Source organism: Columba livia, chromosome 21 (genome assembly GCF_036013475.1).
Source record: "Columba livia isolate bColLiv1 breed racing homer chromosome 21, bColLiv1.pat.W.v2, whole genome shotgun sequence".
Classification (NCBI taxonomy): domain Eukaryota; kingdom Metazoa; phylum Chordata; class Aves; order Columbiformes; family Columbidae; genus Columba; species Columba livia.
In genome coordinates this window covers 269066-288309 of record NC_088622.1, presented here as the reverse complement: position 1 = coordinate 288309, position 19244 = coordinate 269066, and the positions used below count along the sequence as shown (strand labels likewise).

Genomic DNA, 19244 nt, shown 5'->3' with positions numbered 1-19244 from the left:
GAAAATGCCGTTACCGGCTTCAGACTGGGGAACAAAAACACATTAAAGCGGGAAATGCGGCCGTCCTTCAGTATCAAACAGGTAGTGCGGTTCAGCGTGTCTCTTTCTCATGCATCAGCATGACACGGAGAGGCTGAAGACCCAGAGCAAGGTGTTCCGTGGAAGAAGGCAGGGAAGGTGCTGGCGCGCGCCCTCGGGCCGGCCGTGGCGCCCGGGCCTGTGCAGCCGGACCGAGTGCTGCGGCCGGGCTGGGCGGCCGGAGCGGGCGCTCGGCGCGTGAGTCGAGGCTGCGGCGCCGCGCGCACGCGTGTTCGTGGGCAGCGCCAGAGGTCGCTTCCCTAATCTGCAGGTTTCTGTCCGTTAGCCGGTGTCGCTTGAAGAATCGTTTCCAACAGTAAGAAAGCTGAAACCTGCTATCCTTGCAGTGAATTCAGAACTCCACGGAGGGGAAACAGAGTTTGACAAAGAACCCATTAAACATTTAAATATTTCATTAAATATTGAACATTTCCAAAATTGCTTTCTAACAAGTCCTGAGGTAAACAGGGCAATATTTGGTAGCAAAAGCTACCAGAAGTGACAAGGCCTGCAGTGAATGGAGCTTGGCTCTGGGTTTGGAGGCTGCGGTGACCCCTCCTCCGTTGATGAGCCGCCAGACGAGATCCCCGGGCTTGCTCCAGAAACCCTTACCTGAGCGTCGCTGCTGGTGACATGGGGGGCGCCAGGCGGGTTTGAAACGCGCCGGAGAAGAGCCAGCAGGATTAAACCAGAACCGCGCTGCAGGCCGGGGCCGGCGCTGACGGGGCACAGAAACGAAGGGTCAGGTTCTCCGGGGCCCTGCAGCCACCTCAGTGTCCAGGGGGTTTCTGAGGTCTGTCGTCAGAACACAGGGACTCTTTGCCCAAACTGGCGAACCAAAAGCCATTGCTCAAGTTCAGTTGACGTTGATGGAAGGTGAACCTTGCCAGCAGTGCGGATCAGTCCAGCGCTGAGAACTGAGCACGTGTTTTGCACTTTGCTGAATCAAAGTTGGTGTCTGTAGGCGCTGGATGAAAGTCCAGGCCTGTCTGGTGTCTGTGGCTCACGGAGATGAGCAGTGAGAAAACACGTTCAGCAGTGTTTCGGCTGAGGATTTGCTGTCACAGCGGGAAGTCTGCGGTGCCTCCCCGTGTTGTGATGCTTTTTCCCTTCTTAGGTGGAACCCAGACCCCGGGTGCAGCCCCTGCCCCCAGGGACCCCAGCGCTGCAGGGCTCAGCCGCGTGTGCACCTCCCTGCTTTCACAAGCTGGTCTGTACGGACAAACGCTGAGCTCGGGTTCTTGTCGTGCCCCCGTCAGCCTGGTGTAACTGCATCACTTCCTTGTCAAAAACCTGCTCCTCCGCCTCCGAGCCCCCTCGTTGTCTGCCCTCCCCAGCGCATCTCGCTGCCAGGGAGGAGGAGGAAGATTGATGGTGCTGGGTTCCCCGTGCGTGGTGCTGGCATCGAGTCAGGGCGTTTTACAGCAGCACGCTGGCTTTTCTCACTGCATTTTGATTAATGGAGCAGGCGGAGCTGCTGCTGTCTCCCAGCTCCTGTGGCTGACAGGGGTGAGCCTAATCTGATGTTCAAATGGATTTGGAATGTGCCTGTGGCTTTAGCATCCCTGTCCTGCAGGACGGACCATCTGCTGCGAGATAACCCCATCTCGGAGGGTGCTCGCTTCAGGTCTGTGGGAAAGAGACGTGACACGTGTGCGAGTTGAAGGTTTTCCCTGATGCTTGATAATCTGGTGGCCAAGAGGCGGCTCCCGTTGAAGACTCCAGGTTTTGGTTGCCTTGCTTTTCCAACCGTGCTCCCCTGACAGGACCGTGTCCCTGGCAGGTCCGTGTCCCTGGCAGGTCCGTGTCCCTGCATCAGGTCCCTGTCCCTGGTGGGTCCGTGTCCCTGGCAGGTCCGTGTCCCTGCATCAGGTCCGTGTCCCTGCATCAGGTCCGTGTCCCTGGCAGGTCCGTGTCCCTGCATCAGGTCCGTGTCCCTGCATCAGGTCCGTGTCCCTGCATCAGGTCCGTGTCCCTGGCGGGTCCGTGTCCCTGGCAGGACCGGGAGCGCGGTCGCCGCGCAGGTCCCGCGTGTGGCGGCTGCTGGAAGTTGAAGCCTTACACCACAAAATTACTCAAGTATATTTTAATAATTTAAAGCCACAGGTCTTACGTGATTTGTTCTCTAAAGATTGATTTAGCTTCTTATTAAGGGAATTGGGAATTCAGGGCGAAAATCTGAACAAAATCAAGGCGGTTTTTATTTTTTTTAAATATCCACTGGTGTGACTCGCTGGGGAGAAGAATTTCAAAGCCTGTCCAGCCCTATCTTGAATTTTTTATTCTCCGGCTTTCCTGTTTCAATTCCCAGGGCGTTCTTGTTAAGGAAGAGCACCTCAGCATTATTGTATTGTTTTTAAATAAGCCACAATCACTGTAAGGAGCTCAGGATAGAAAAATCCACTAATACTTGGATTTTTTTCTCTCCCCTCTGGTGTCACAAGTTTGGTAACTCGAGATGCGGGCTGCACGTGAACGGGGGGGCGGGAGCTGTGCCTGCACAGCGCTCCCCCTCCGTCCAGAAGGGCCCTCTGCTCTTTAATTGCCATTGATCTGGAGGAGGAACGAGCTGCGGCGGGGCCGGGGCAGGCAGGGGTTTGGCATTCGGGGAGCCGGCGGCTGCTCTTGGCTGCTCCAGCCGCGGCATCGCCGGCACCCGGGGCCGGAGCCGGTGCTGAGTGCCGTGTCAGTGTGAGGGCACGGGCACGGGGACGGGGACGGGGACGGGACGGGACGGAGCTGCTCTGGCGCCCCGCGGCGCGGGCGCTGCCGGTCGCCTCCCGTCCCCGGAGCTGGACGAGCTGCTGGAGCCGCGTTTCGTTCCCCTCAGCTCGGAAATGCCAGTTCTGTTCTGGAGATTTCGTAAACTGGAAAGAGGGTCATGAGAAACGCGCTCTCCCCTGTCCAGCCCATTAATTCAGCCTGCTCGGGACAGAATTAACCTTGGCAAGCCTTCCCGAGGAGAGAGTCATTCTAACCTTAAAAATCTGCTGATTAAAGCTGGTTTCAGGATTTCGATTTCACTTAATGCGTTGGCTGAGCGCCCAGCCCGGCATTAACGTAGCCACAGACACACAGGCCTGCGCAATTGCATCTCCTCGACTAAGAGCACCAAAAACCAGCTAATGAAAGCCCTTTTGCCTGTTTTGAGCAAGAATTCATTTTACAGACGCGTGTAGCTCCGGCCTGCCGGTGCGCTGCTCACCCGCCCCCAGGCGCCGGGCAGGCAACTCCCGGTGATTCCCCTCCCCGCGCTGGCGGTGGCAGCGCCATGGTACCCAGCGCCGTGGTGCCCAGTGCTGTGTTGCCCAGCACCGTGGTGCCCAGTGCTGTGGTGCCCAGCGCCGTGGTGCCCAGCGCCGTGGTGCCCAGTGCTGTGGTGCCCAGCGCCGTGGTGCCCAGCACCGTGGTGCCCAGTGCTGTGGTGCCCAGCGCCGTGGTGCCCAGCGCCGTGGTGCCCAGCGCTGTGGTGCCCAGCACCGTGGTGCCCAGTGCTGTGGTGCCCAGCGCCGTGGTGCCCAGCGCCGTGGTGCCCAGTGCTGTGTTGCCCAGCGCTGTGGTGCCCAGCGTCGTGGTGCCCAGCGCTGTGGTGCCCAGCGTCGTGGTGCCCAGCGCTGTGGTGCCCAGCGCCGTGGTGCCCAGCGCTGTGGTGCCCAGCGTCGTGGTGCCCAGTGCTGTGTTGCCCAGCGTCGTGGTGCCCAGCGCTGTGGTGCCCAGTGCTGTGGTGCCCAGCGCCGTGGTGCCCAGCGCCGCGGGGCCTCCCCTGCACTCCCCAGACCCCGTGGGCCCACGGGGATTGCACACCACACTTCAGATTTTATGTCATCGAACAGCACTTGACTCATTCACCTTTAAAATGCATTTTTATCCTAAAAGTGATGTAGTTTTCAGTGCCGCTGTTGCCTGTTCTGTCTGTGCTCCACAAGCCGGGCGTCCGGGGGCTTTCCGCGCCGTGTTCTCCCAGTGCAGAAGCTCCCGCTGTCCTGCGTATCCTTCCTGCCGGCTGCCCAGATCAGCACATCCAGCCCCAGCCCATCGGAGCAGATCCAGATCAGCACAGCCAGCCCCAGCCCATCGGAGCAGATCCAGATTCCCACATCCAGCCCCAGCCCCTCGGTGCAGATCCAGATTCCCACATCCAGCCCCAACCCATCGGAGCAGATCCAGATTCCCACATCCAGCCCCAGCCCATCGGAGCAGATCCAGATTCCCACATCCAGCCCCAGCCCATCGGAGCAGATCCAGATCAGCACAGCCAGCCCCAGCCCATCGGAGCAGATCCAGATTCCCACATCCAGCCCCAGCCCATCGGTGCAGATCCAGATTCCCACGTTGTGCCGGGGGGGAAGAGAAAAGAAAATAAATCTGCTCAGAATTCAGGACACTGTGTAAATTGCGGGAACCGTTAGGGTTTCCTAATGGCTCGCTGAAGTGTTGAAGAGCAGTTTTGCAGAGGTGGGATGCTTTTATGTAAGTCGTTATCGACACCTCTAGAATTACACGCGAGACAGACCTGGAGATGGAGCGCAGCTTCCCGCCGCGCAGCGCAGCTCAGCGTTAGTGCTTGTCATGCGTTTTTGTTTTAATCACGGTGAAGTTTCGATCGCCTTCGCAGCAAACCGGGGCTGTGAAGCAGGCGGGGGCGTGCTGCTATGGATTGATATAGATTGATATATATTGCATGAGGCGCTGGGGGTGTTCCCGGCGGCGGGGGCTGCTCCAGAGCAGCTGGCTGGTGCTGGAGCTGCTGCCCTGCCGAGGCGCTTCCCGGGGCACGGGGAGCAGCTCTGGGGTGGCAGAGCCGAGCGGTGCCGCGCAGCCGGAGTGCGCTCAGGGATTATCCGAGAAAACGGCGGCCGCTTTCCCTCGGCTGAGCGCTGGGATTTAAATGTCAAGCTTTTCTTTGGATTATTTTCTGCAGGTTTTTTTCCCCTCTGTTTTTCCTCCCTGCTTTTTTTGTGTGTGCAATGTACCCTTGGCACATTTTAAAACATTATTAATCTTTGTCATTTGTATTTTAAAAATAACTTGGAGATAGCAGCCAGCAGTCCCTAAATCCTCTTCAATTCAGGCCGACTTTGCGAGCACAGACCTCGCGGCCCGCGTGTTCTCCGACACGTGTGCTCGGGCGGGCTCGGGAGCCGCCGCCACGGTGCGTGCCCGCGGTTCCGGTGGCCCCAGCCCAGGCTGCACGCGGCATGCTCGTGCCCGGGATGGCGGCGGCACCGCACGGGCCGCCGCGCTGCTCTGTCCCGGTGCCCCGTGCCCGCCTGTACATCGCCGGTGGTGCGGCGGCATCTGAACCCGCAAAAGGTGTTCAAGACCACCGGGATGGTGATTCAGCAACAGGCTCTTCTGGGACCCGTCTGCTTAGGTCCCGTTTAGTGCGGCTCCCAGTGGGGCCGGGGCCGTCCCATCCTGCGGCCGCTGCTGCCGGGGCATTCGGTGCCGGCTCCAGAATCCTGGAGCCGCGGGCCCGGCGGGCGGAGAGCGCGGTGTCGTGAGCATCCTCAGAGCCACTGAGCGCAACAAGAAGGAAATTCCTGCAGTGGGGTTTATTCATTTGTTCTGGAGTGGTGGAACACTGCTGTGCCTGGAATGTACGTGGCCCGCAGTGTCCTTGGGAAAATACCAGAAGAAAGCTGTGAGCAGATTGCTGGGCTGCTGCAATCTCGCATTTAAGAAAAACTAATCACCTTAGGAATGGGAGAATATATCATTACGCACACCCCATGCCCCATGTGTGCTGTATTAAAAGCCAGCACAGGCAGAAAATAATATTGCTTTCTTACTTATAAACAAATCTTGCGGACAGGAATTGTGTCGGGATCTTTCAAATGAAAACAGTTCTGTGTTTGGCTTGCGCTGGGCTCAGCTCCCGACCAGCGGTGCTGCCGCAAAGTTTGAACAGACGGGAAATTTGATTTTTTCCTGCAGAAAGAGTTCCTTCGGCTTACTCGTTTCAGTTAATCAGGGAATAAGTGTTTGTTTAAAAAAAGAAGAAAAATATAGTAACTGTGTCTTGGCACTTTGCTGTATGAAGTACCTGGCAGCCGCCTTTTCAGTTCACAAACCCCGACTGTTCAGCTGGACAAGCGGTGTCTGTGTTTCTGAAGGGCTGTGCTGAAGCGAAGCCGGCGGGGCGGCCGCGGCGCCCGGGGCTGCCGGGGCTCTGGGGCCTGTGGTGACGCTCCAGCCCTGCGCTGGGAGCTGGGACCCCGGGCTGTGTGTCCCGATGTGTCCCCAGCGCCGCTGCCTCGGTGACCGTTTCCTCCGCTAACCCCCTCTGCTTTCTCTCTTTTTGTGTCCCCAGTGCTTGTACGGCTGCTACGTCCATTCCTCCATCATCCCCACGTTTCACAGAAGGTGCTACTGGCTGCTGCAGGTAGGATGGCGACCGGTTCCTCTCCCGGCCCTGGCTCGCTCACCTTCGGAGGGCGCGTGTCAATGTTCAGGCATCCTCTTTGCTCTGATAATTGCTTTGGATCGAGATGGGGGCATGGGAAGTGTGTTCTCATGACCCTGTTTATAAAACGTGACGCGGGACACCTTGCGGTGCGTGTAGCGTACTCGTGTTCGGAACCAAGGACGCGCTGTGCCCTCCGCGTGGGAGGACCAGGGCGCTGTGATTCACGGCAGCGTCTCCCAGGCGCCCGGCATCCTTCAGTCGCGGGCTCAAGGTTACGCAGCTGGAGAGAAAAGCGCCAGCCAGGAACCAGTGACGCTTTTCTAACGTCTGCGCGATGCGTCTGCTCAGCGCCGCGGTGAATTTGGGGTGAGCGAGACCGGGAGAGAGAGTGAAGGTATTTTATGCATGTTCGGTCTTCGACACCACCCGATAAATGACTTTTGTATTCCAGAACGGGCACAGACAGGGCAGTGTTGAACATCGACCTCCAGCAAAAGGTTTGGCTTTTCCGTTCACAGGGGCGAATGGGCGATTTTCGCATTTTGAGAGTCATGCGGTGCGTTCCTGGGCTGTGGAGCGCTCTGTCTGCAGGTCTCTGCTCAACAGGAAGTAAATACAATTATCCCGTGATGCCGCCTGTGTTTTATGGGATGATCTTTCTCCAGATCCTATTGTCAGGTTGGATATTGATTAATAATCCACGTGCAATTGTCCTTGATCTTTTCTGAGAGGCGTTCTCAGTGTCAGGGCCAGACTCAGCCAGGCCGCAGAGACCAGCATCTCTCTTGGGCGTTTGTGCCGTGCTGCAGCCCTTAATTATATGGTGGTATCTGATTTCTCACTTGAACAATCGTGTGTTGTCACTCGTGACTGACACAACGTGCCTTGTCCCGGAAGGCTGGTCAGAGGGACGAGGAACGAAGCCGTTCAACCACCCGCAGGCACAAGGCCGTGCTCCCAGTCCCCGCCGTCCTTCCGCGGCACCGGGCTGCGTCAGACACTTCCGCAATACCTTCTCTTTAAACTCTTTTTCCTTGGATCCTTCCTTCTGATACCCTTGAATATTAACAATTTATTATTGCTGTTATGCATACACTGATGCTTGTTGTTCCCTCGCTAAATCGCAGCTCGTCTGAAGGCTGTGGGCAGAGGGTATCAGGGCCCGCCGCGTCCCTGGCTGGAGGAGCAACAGGCAGCATGAGGATTTAGGTCTTTTTCAACAGAAATCAGAGGCATTACAATCTCATAAAAATTCCTGAGACTTTTGCGTAGTAATGGGGTTTTATTTTTCATTTGGGTGAAATAGAAATGATGGGGCAACAAAGCTTTGAAGGGGGCGGGCTGCTTGAGGGCACTTTCACGGGCCCCGTGCCGTTGGGGAGCAGGGTGTAAGCTTGGCTCTCGGCCTTTGCTCTTTTCCTAAGGGTATATAAACTGCTGCTGTGATGCTAGCCCGTTTTCCCATTGGTTTAGCCCATATAATGAAATCAAGTGCATCTTGAAGTGTAGCAGAGTACGGTGCCGAGATGGACCATGATACCCAACAGAAAGAGAAACTCCCGGTTCCTACAATGTGGCCACAAAGGAGGTGGAAAGGAGGGAAAAGTGCCGCCTTTCTCATGTTCAGAAAGCCATGATTTCCAAGGCTTGGGTGCTGCCGGGGCGCGGTGAGCGCTGCGCCTCCCCTGGCTGCGGCTCCTCCTGCACCGGCCGTGCTGCGGTGGCCGAGGAGCCCCGTGTCCTGTCCCCCGGCATGAGGAGCCCGTGTCCCCTCCCGCAGACACGTCCCCCGGCCGTGGGTCCCTGCAGAGCAAAGATGGGGTTTGGCACGTGCGGGGCGAGCGAGTCGGGGCCGCGGAGCGCGGCGGCGAGAACCCTCTGCGGATGCGCCCGCGACGGGGGGCGGGGAGGGTTACGAATGCACTGGTGTCTCAGTGGCTGGAAACATTTCAGCAGGAGTGCTTTATCTTTTGTAATGTTTTTATAAATTATTTATTAACACACTTGCTGCATTTTCCTGAGAAATTGGATAGAAAAGCAAAATGTATAGCTGGCAGATTATATTCCAGAAGAAAGACGCCAGTGATTAAAAAACAATTTCCAACCCTTTCAAACACATAACTTTATTTTAGACGAGTAGTCTGCTATTTTTGTATCACTCTCCACCATTTTAAAGAAAATCCCGGATTCGTTCCCTAGATATATGAGGAGGCTGACGTTAATGCGAGCAAACTAAAAAGCAGTCAGAGTGCTTTAGTTGTTGCTTAAATAATCTGTTGTCATTTATAGAGGAGATGCGTTTCCCAAACTGCTGCGGGACGTGCCTGGGCTGCTAATCAAGAGCGGTTGTTACAGGGGCGACATAACGAGTGAGAACATGGCGGGCCCCGCGCGGTGGGGAGCAGATGCGGTGCCGCGGCTGCCGGGGAGCGATGCCCGTCCGCACTTCACGCCTGGCTGGGGATGGAGAGCGGGGTCTCGTGGGGCAGGGGCAGCCCCGGCCGGCTGCGGCGGTTTGTGCACGGGGGGGCAGCAGCTCCGCACCGCTGTCTGCCCCACGGCCTCCCCGCTGCCCGCCCGCGGCGCCCACAGCACCTGCCCCAGCTGGTTCGGGGAGCGGGGACCTGGCGCTGTGGCTGGGAGCAGCAGCTCCGGCGCTGGCACGGCTGGAACCGGGTGGCTTCACTGGGCACGCACCGGCCTGTCGCGGAGGGGCCCGGCGTGCCCGAGCGCGCGTCTCCGGGTTCTGCTCCGCTCTGGGCCGGTGACGCCGTCACCGAGGTGTCCCGGCGGCAGGGACCCAGCTGGAGATGAAATCAAACCACAGGCTCCAAGGCACTTATTAATATGCTCTGTATACCAAGTATTAGGCTTTTGGTGACACTTAAATTGAATTCTAATGCTATTTTGAAATATATAATATGCTGAATTTACTTCACCTCAGGTTTGAGTTAATGGTTTATTAAATTATGCACCTTGCAGTAGTAAAACCGGTTCCTGGTGCAGGACAGCGGGCTTGCAGTAGCAATGCAGCAGTTTTGCTGATCTCATCCACACCTCCTGGTCAATTATTAGGTCTGCAGGTTTCTGTGAATGTATTACAGCGGCGGCTGAAGTTTCACCCTTGCCAGAGAAGCATAATTGGGGATTGGGTTGGAAGTTTGGTAGTGAAGCGAACTGCAGTGTGAGCTGAGAGCTCTGCAGCGGGCAGGGCGGCGCAGCAGGCGCTGCCGGGACTGACGTCTCTTCCGAGGCACTGGTGTTTTCCTTTGAAATGCAGAGTTTTGGCCTGCAGTGAGTTGCCCCTTTTCGTGTGGCGCTGGTCAAGCCGCGCTTTTGTGAGTGTTCCGGATAAGCCACCGCTCAGGTTCGCGCGGCCCGGGGACAGCGCGCGGGCTTCGGCCGCTGCCCGGCCGCTGGCGCCGCGGTGATCGGCAGCGATAGTTCAGCGAGCTGTCGCGGGCACTTTCTGCTGGAAAAGGGGGCGAGGAGGCTGCCAGGACTTCCACCGCTCTCCATTTGCGTTTATTCCTGACGCTCTCTAGACGCCGGCATCAACGGCTCTGTAGGCTCAGCCTTTATTTACGAGCACAGAACACTTGTGCTTCTTCCTCCCTGTAACCACACTTGCGCCGGCTCCTCGGCGTTCTGCTGTTTCCCGGCGCGGCGCTGGTGTCGGCCGTTGGTGTCGGCCGTGCCATCCGAGGGGAAGGACCTTCAGCCAGGCCCAACGTGGAGACACAAATGGATCTCTCTATAGTGTCCACATGGAGGTTTTTAATACTTGGGAGAGCCATTGCCTTTCCAAAACACATCAGTCGCATTTTGGTCATGCACGCTTTTGCATTTCGTGCGTGTGTCTTGCTGGGAATTTGCCTTATGTGCATAGTGTAAGACTTTGTAGGAAAAGGAATCCACGTAAAAGACAAATCCCCTTCTCAGCCCAGAGCGAAGAGAATGGAGCCGTGACATCAGCCTTGCTGTGAGCGGGGCGAGCGAGCTGTGGAAATCAGCCCTGACCTCCTCCTCAGCACTTGGCGCCGGCACAAACAGCCTGAGCCTCAAATGCTGTGATTCTTCCGGTTTTATTGAACGTTAAATCCATCACAAAAACATGCAGAAAGAAAAATGAATGCAACATCCCTCAAGGTCACTCGTCTCGTGGAGGCGGCGCAGCTGCGCTGGGCTTTCTGTAACAAAGCAGCATCGCTGCAGGAACATCCGTGTCATAGAAACAACCCGGGATCGCGTGGCGATGCTCTTTTCATGGAAAAATACGGCAGGTCTGTCCTGTAACCCGCTAGTGAGGCACTCTGATCAACAGTAATTCCAACTATTACGGGATGTCATCTCCCGTCTGCCGCTTATTGACCTTTCCTTCAGTATCATTTTCTTCTCAGGAGCCCAGGTCACTGAATATCCCAGGAAGGACAGTCTGTGTGGGTGTCGGGACAGCGCAGCAGCCGAGGCACTTGACTTCTCACAGGTGCTCAGTTTGGACACGTGATATTTGCATTCTGCTGCCAGCTCTGGAAAGCCTTGCGTGCAGTCGTCGGGAGGGCCGGGAGTCGCGCTGTCGGTGCCGCGAGGCTGCGCGAGGGACTCGTCTGAAACAGCTTCTCTGTCTGCGAGATCATTTTAGATCCCAGAGTCTTCCCAAGCTCAACATGGCCTGTCATCTTGTTCGTACAGTGAGAAACGTCATCCTCCCAGGGAACTAAACCCTCGTTTTCGGGTGCCGTGCGTCTGCACCCTCCCGGGGGACCGGGGCGCGTGGCCTCGGCTTCCAGCCTGCCGCTCGTGTTGAGGGACGAGCACGGAGGGGATGTGGGCTCGGCTTGATTAAGAAATGCTTTTGCTTCTTCTCTCGAAGGGTTTTTGCAGAGAAAACTGTACATGAAATTTATACACCTCTCATGATTTTGACTGGTTTTAGTGCACAAATTCTCAGTAGAAAATGTATTCAATAAAAATTTGATGTGGAACTATAGCTCAGCAGAATCTTTTTTAAGAAATCCAGCTCTGGAATATTTATTTTGCATCTCGTTTCAGTTTTAGTGCCTGTTCCTCTGCAGATGCCCTCGTTAGCCTGCTAACGGCTTTGAAGAGCTCAGCCCCCTCGCGCCTGGATCCCGGCGTCCCGGCGTGCCCGCGGCGCCGCTGCCGCTGGCGTTGTCGGAGGCACCGCGGCGTGTGGCGCTGCCGGCAGCTGCTGCTGCCGCTTTCTGCCGGCAAACCATGCTTTTTGTTGGTGAGGAGACCAGGGGGCTCGGGGCGCGGGAGCCGAGCCCGCGGCAGGCAACACGGCACCACGAGCGCGCCTGGAAGAGCGGGCTGCTCTTGATGTATAGCCAGTCTACCGGGAATCGGTGTTAGCAGGAAAAGTGCAGCAGATCTGGATTTATTCTCCTTTGACGCTGGGCATGCAGAGGAGAACAGGCGGGGGGAGCAGGAGAGGAATGCGGCCTGGCCACCTGAAGATGTCAGGGCGAACCTGACACCTGCGAGTCCCTCAGGGTCGTTTCTTGCTCTGGAATTGTGGCCCTGGGGGTCGCGGTGTCTGGACGAGTTGACTCCAATGTGTTGTGGAGACGGGACTTTGCTGGGCTTTGGAGCCAGTCACAGTGATGAGGGAAATCCTTGCTCGCCTTCTTGATTCCTGACTGTTATGCCAAAAGATTCCCGTTTTTCCCAAAACTGCAGGGAGCATCTCTTTGTTAGATGCCGTTTGTCCAGCCGCCTCTTCCCACTCTGCTGCGGGAGAGGGTCCTGCGGCACCACCACCCGCAGGGACTCTCCGAGCATCAGTCCCAAGGCTCAGACCCCTGCTCAGCACCTCAGGGTCACCGTACAGACCCTGCCGGGTTTCTGCCCGTGCCGCATCGTGTCCCGTTCCTGCCGGCGTGGAGCTGGAGCCTCCGGGCACCGGGAGCTGTGTCCTGGTGTTTGGTGATAAACCCTTGGCTCCCGCGGGCACGCAGGCTGCTTGCCCTGCCGCTTGCCTCCGTTTCAGCAGGAGCACACTGGGGCCCTCTTGCAAAAACGTTCCTTGTGTCGGGCGAAACCGGAGGCTTTGAGTTGTGTTTCTCTAGTCTTTTTTTTCTCTACCTTCTAGTGTTCTCATATCAAATTTTCACTGGAAAAATACTGCCCGGAGGCATAGGAAATGGCACCCGGCTTTATGAAATACACCCTCATCCTGGCATACGCCATGTTTTTATTTTGTGACAGTCCAGGATTCAGTGCCTGGCCTAAATATTGTGGCATCCCATTTGATTTTTGAATTGTTGGGTGGACTAGAGGCTATAGCTCATGGGCAACATGACCATTTTTCCTCATGGTTTACCCTTTTTCTAGATTACTGTCTGTAAGTTTCAAAATGGAACAGGATTCCTCGGTGGTTTATAAATTAGGGCCATATTACAGCAGCACCCAATAGTGCTGCTATATTTTAGGTGGTGTCAGGGTTTCTATTATAAACCTCATTTTTCAGAGGTTTATGGCACAGCAATAAAAATTCAGTGTATGCTGGGACTCAGAATGTAACAGCCGCATCTCGGCCACGCAGGGGACGTGTTCGCATGTGTTCTTTACAGGCAAAACAAACTGTGCTTTGTGTGTGCGTGTACACATGGAGGTCTGTATAGTTATATTAAAATCAGTATAAATGTATCCTAACTTGTGATGTCAGAGTTAGTTGCTCGGGAGCTGGGAACTGCTCCTCTTTGCGGGAGGATCGCGCGGGGCTGGCGGTGGCCCGGTGCCGTGCGCAGCCGCGCAGCCGTGGGGGTCGTTGCCTGCGCAGTTCGAACAGTCACCAGCGCAGCAGCGGTTTCGTATGTACAAACTGCCGAATAATGAGGGGACAGGTTCCGTATGAATGTATTAAAAAAGAAAAACCCACACAATCTGCAAGGCGGTGTTGACCTACCTGAGGCTGAATGCATCTTCCATGACATTCTGGCTCTCGTTGGCTTCCCATCTGTCTGGGCTTTGCCGTTGACAGCGGGCGGGCCGGTCTGAGCGTGTGTTTTCTGTGTGTCGGGGTACTGGACCTTGTTGCTGTTGGCCGGGGTCAGCTCCGAGCTCCGCAGGGCACGGCGGCGCCGCGGGCGTGGGGTGAGCTGCTGCAGGCTCCTGGCGGCTGTCCCCCGGAGCTCCTCGGTGCTTCCTCCGAGTCCAGACCGAGTGACCCGCGCTGCGACGCGTGTCCGGTGGGTGACGGGAGCTCCGTGTCGCAGGTGGCGCCGCCGCGGACCCCGCATCGGGCTCCTCTGAGGCGCATGGCGCCCGGCTGCTTCCATGGACACACCTGCACAGCCTCATTAATTAATATCATGTTTTACATTTCATTTTAATAAAGTCTTTTCATTATGGAGCTTATTCCCATGGTAGGAAAAATTGAAATTCTTTGCAAGAGCATGATAATTGAGCTGTAGTGCGATGGGGAGGAAAGTGCCTTGGAAAGTGTCTGTCGGAGCCGTCTCGCTGCACAGGCGATCCCAGCGGAGCCGGGCAGGTCCCTGGCCGCGCTTTGCGAGGTTTCACCCGGGGAGCCCGCCTGCCGGAGCCCGGCTCGGCTTCCGCTCTCGGGCGGCGCTGCCAGGCTGGGAGAACAAGGCAACCTGCCCGGGGCGCTGCCCGCGGCTCGGCCGCCGGGGCCCCGCGGCTCTCGGGCGCTCGCGGACGGGGCAGCGGCTTTGCTGCCGAGCTCCTTCTGGGCTTGTTTAGGACTGAGTTGCAGCCCAGGGCCTGGTTCTGGGTTACTCAAGACTGAGACATCTGGTGCATGGAGCCCCTTTGGGTGTTTCTTCAGCTTAGTGTGAAATACCAAGTGTGGCAGTATAGGAGGCAAAATACTTGGTTATTTTATCAGTGTTGTGACTTGCTCCTGCAGCGTAAAGATCAATACACGAGTGTCTCCACAGCTGTTTGTGACATGAAGATGCATTTGGATGGTGTAAGGAGCCCGGGGTTCACCATGAGGTTAAAGCATCGCTGTTCAAAAAAGGCAACTCAGCAAGAGGAGTTAATTAAATTGTGTCAGGATTACTTGTGAATTTGGAAACAGACTTTTGTTTTCTCTTTGACAAAAAATAAGGTCTCTAAATTAGACAAAGCCTGTGTTCTGTTCCTGCCTCTGACCTCGGGGATGCTTATTTATGAGCTAAACAGCACGAAGATGGAAATGCTTCATTAGCAAGCACATTGCATGTTATCTGGAGAAGATCCTAATGGAGTAAATTAGCAGGGAAACATCTGTTGCTTTCTGTCTTGGTTTTGGTGCTCAATCTGGTGCTAATTCTGGCCTTTTGTGACCTTTTTATGTGTTCCTTCCTCCTAAATATGAGACGTGTTTTCTTCATTAACCGTGGACGTGTGTTGCAGCCTTTGAACTGGAACGCTCCAGAGCTCACCCCTGCTCTCCAGGAGATTCGTTCCTGTCTTACGTCCCTCCATTGCCAAGACCTTACAGACAAGGTGTAAGAGGTGGGGTTGGAGGGAGAGGAGGCCGAGAGGGACTGAATTCTGAGCCAGGCACAGAAAGGGATGTGTGTATAGACATGTGCATGCTTGTATACAGTACAGAGTTCTGCCTTCTTCTCCCTCTTGCATAATTAATTTTATAATTTAAAAAATAGCTTCAGCTTATAATGGAAAATTCAAGTCTTGGTTTACACAGAAGTCATGGCACATCTAGAGAAAAATGTTTCTTGCAGCTTCACACCTAAATATCCAGGTTTGGTGCAAAGAGAGGCGGCATGCCAGGCTCCATGTCCCCTCGTGCCCAGGGCTCCATGTTCACTTGTGCCCAGGGCTCCATGTTCCCTCGTGCTGAGGGCTCTGTGTCCCCTCGCTGCAGGAGATGCTCCGGAGCGGTGGGTGCCCCGGCCGTGTGTCTGTGCCGCAGGAGATGCTCCGGAGCGGTGGGTGCCATGGCCGTGTGTCCGTGCCGCAGCACTGAGCTGCAGCCGTCATCACAGGCGCAGAAGAGTTTTGTTCAAGGCTTAAAACACTTGCTTAAATTAATGACCAAAAATGTCAGATTTGTCCGCAGCTAATTATTCATTAGATGCGTAATTAGTGTGAGATGATTGTGACATTTTACTGTTATTAATGTTTATACTCTAATAGGAATGAAATCAGCCTGTGATCACAGAACAGCAGTTTGAGCTCGGCGCTGGAGATGCCGTTGCTGGGCTGGACAGGTTGCAAACAAGTAATTATTTCTGCACATGTTGATTTTTAAGGCATTTTGTTCTGAGAGTGTTGACGCTGTTGGGTTTCCTGAGGTCGGTTTGAACTTCTGCTGTGTCTCTTCTCCAAGCAGTCGCGAGATTCAGGTGGCCAGGCTGGGCCTCCTCAGTCCCCAGCCTAGTTGTCTTCGTTCAGGCAACGATCGGCTCAAAAAGAGCAAAGCCAAGTGTGTTGGGTTCTGTTCATTAGCAGACTGGCGGCTTGCTGGCTTTGTTGTGTTTTAATACACCAAGAGCAGATGCAGGTTGACAAATGGCATCAGCCAAGGGACACAACTTCATAAGGTTGTGTTGAAGCGGGGCTTGGAAATCGCCAGCTGAAATCTAATTTGTAGCCAAGTGGAATAAATTGGAACTGATAGTTATTCAATTAATGGCTTGGGCAGCAAGGTGAGGTCTCCTCTCAAAATAGCAGAATAAGGTTTCTTGACAGGGAGGTTTGGGAAAACGGGGCACAGCACCAGGTTCTCAGTCCGGTTCAGCCGTTAATCATCTAAGTAGCAGGAGGGAGATGTGATTATTCCGGAGAGACTCAGCGAAGTGGTTGGAGTGAGCGGTTCCCAAAAGCGCAGTGGAGTCCAGACCCGCAGCGTGACCTGGCGAGCGCCGTCCCGCGTGCCGGGCAGAGCGGAGCCAACCACGCCACGGCTTCCCGGGCACGGGCACCGCGGCGTCCCCGGCATGGACACCGTGGCGTCCCCGGCATGGACACCGCGGCATCCCCGGCATGGACACCGCGGCCCTGCTGCCCCCACTGTCGCCAGGATGTTCTCCCGTACCTGAGGAGCTCAGTGGCAATGGGCAGCTTGGGCATGTCCGCGGTGCTCTCTGTGCACCCAGAGAGGCAGAGGGGATGGTTCACTAATGTATCCGCCAGACTTCTCGCCGGTTCCTGTGGTGCGGTGCTTCAGGTCTTTGGGTAGGTGCATGGTGGTGGAGCTGCCGTAGTTCTCTGTGCCACAAGCAGACCAAGAAATATAGAAAGGCTTTTTATTTTTTTTTTAATCAAAAGAAAAATTTCTTCCTATGCGAATGGCCTCTATAATAATATTATCAGCGTTGCCTCCGGCTTGCACAGGCTGAACGCTAGAGAAGTGGAGTTTGCGATTTCAGCAGGATGGTTTTAAGCTTTATCAGTTCGGTATGTAAGTAGGAAAGGAAGCCTCGTTTTACCTGGAATAATGGGATCCTTTGGTTGCATTTAAAGCCAGGCGGATTGTTTAACAGGCGGGTTGGCGCTCTGTCGGCGCAGCCGTCCCGCGGCCGCTGCGCGTGGGCGCACGAGAGCGCTCAGGGATTGGGGTCAACGCGAACGAACCACATAGATCAAGTCTAAACCAAGACTTTTCTCAGCTTGTAATATACATATGGTCCAACATCTGTGGTCTTTCATTAAAAACGAAGTTATGAGAGTGAGATTTCGCTCAGCGACACTGGTGTGGTGCCTGTGAAATCATTAACAGTTTGATATTGTAGCTTTCTCATTATAAACTTCTGTGGGAAAGGGGAATTAATTTTGCTGTGCAGTCAGAAGTTGTCAGGGCAGATCCCTCCCTGCCTGCATAACCAGAGCAGAAATTCCTCGTGTGTGCATTGACCCCATCTCTCTGGGGAACACGTTCGTTGAAGTCGCACTTCTAATTAAACTTGTGCTGCAGGAGAGGAGTGTAAAAATAATGCTGAGTAACAGCGGCAGGCCTGGAGGAATTTGCGGGAGTTTGAAGCAAGGCAGAGGGTAACGCATCCAACCGGAACACCCAAGAGGTTACCCACGGCAGATCTTCTCTGCTTGCACGTAGGACGTTTTGCCATAAGCAAGAATACAAGTCGCTATCTTATTGCAGCAGCATCTGGAGCTGTCTCGCAATGTGCAAGCCCTTGGTGGGGTTTCTGAGGCAGCGATGCCGGCGAACGTGCCAGTCCTGGCAGTCCCGGCAATCCCGGTGTGCCACCGCTCCGGCCGCAGAGGGGCCGGGACGTGCTGACTCCGACCACTTAGAAAACCAAACAAAACCTATTCCGGCCAAGTGGTGGCCTCTGCTCCGGGACGCGCTGGAACGCGCTGGAGCCGGGGGCTGCCGTGGAGCCGGGGGCTGCCCTGGAGCCGGGGGCTGCCGTGGAGCTGGGGGCTGCCGTGGAGCTGGGGGCTGCCCTGGAGCCGGGGGCTGCCGTGGAGCCAAGAGCAGAGCGGACCGGCTGGGGATATTGATGCCAAAGGACTGTCAGCTGAAAGGTGAAAATCTGCTGCGCTCTCCCAGGGCTCTGAACTTTCTCCCCTCCAGGCAGCTGGCAGGACGTCTCTAAATATTTGAGATGGTAAAGAGCTCAAGCTGGATTACTCCTGGACATGAGCAATTATAATTGTAAATGCGCTGTTATCTGAGAGCTCTCCTGGCGCGGTTCTGGCACCGAGGACGCGGTGACAGGAGGGCGTGCGGCCGAGGGCAGGGTGAGGAGAGCCCTTCCCTGGCTGTTTGCAGCAGACCTGGCCCCTGGTCCCTCCCCGCCGTCTGAGCGCTGCAGAAGGGGCTCCCAGGCTGCCCCCGCAGCTCCGCTCTGAGAACCTGAGGTTTTTAAAGTCATTAGTATTTCAGTGTTGAATTTAACTGATCTCGGTGATTGGCAGCGTGTTATTAAATATGAAATCGCTCTGTTGGGCACAAAGCGAGATCCCCGTTCCTGGCAGCGCGGGGTGTGTTGGCAGGACACGCGCCACACAAAATGCAGCATTTTCTACAGCCTGAAATTGTTCTTCCCAGAGCCAGGAGGTTGGGAATTTACCTCCTGTGTGGTTTCCAGAGCGATGGCTGTGTTTCTGTCACACGGAGGAGGAGAGATCAGAGGACGTTCAGCAGGAGCTCGGCAGGCTGCTGATAGATGAGCCTTTCAGATGAAGAGTTTGCATATAGCAGTGTTGGAAACAGGTAGCCAGTAACTCACACCCACGCGTCCTCAGCACCTCTCCAGCCTCGGGGCAGCCGCTGCCGTCCCTACAGCAGAACCAGCCGCAGCCTCCGCGCTCCAGCCCTCCCCAGTGAGAAGGGAGGAAAAGACGCTGTGCCCATGATGTCCCATCTGCTAGTACTGAGCTTAAAGCCCAGCCTATGTGCAAGGCAGAGGCTCCTTCACGAGAAAGGTTGATGGGAATAAAGACAAGACACCTCCAGCACGTCCCTTGAATGTCTGCCCATCTCTGGGGCCTCGGTTGGGGTTTAGAAATGGTTTGGAGTCGAGGTGTCGATAAAAGGAAAGCTTCATAAAACAGTCCTCGGAAAAATAAACGAAATCCTTTTATCTGATTCCTTGCTGGTCCCCTGAGGTTCCTGAGATGTGGGGTGGGGGGGCCACAAGTTCATCTGCAAAGGATAATCTGGAAAGGCTTTTTTCTATCTGCATGAGCAGTTAACTGGAGCATGGCGCAGAGTGTTTACGGCAGGATTTTGGCTTCACAATGGATTAAAAGATTTTAAAATCCATCTGCAGAATATCTTGAACTTTAG

At 55.4% G+C, this 19244-nt stretch overlaps 1 protein-coding gene across 17 annotated transcripts in view; it reads left to right on the top strand.

Annotated features, from left to right (window-relative positions):
* Window positions 1-19244, top strand: part of CAMTA1 (calmodulin binding transcription activator 1) — a 156796-nt gene that overhangs the window by 77946 nt on the left and 59606 nt on the right. For 15 of the 17 annotated variants that reach the window (XM_065037726.1, XM_065037718.1, XM_065037712.1 and 12 more), the window contains one exon: window positions 6392-6463. The exons of the other annotated variants lie outside the window; for them this stretch is intronic. In XM_065037726.1, coding sequence (XP_064893798.1) covers window positions 6392-6463 — 72 coding nt within the window. The remainder of the gene's footprint in view (window positions 1-6391; window positions 6464-19244) is intronic. 17 annotated transcript variants of the gene reach the window in all.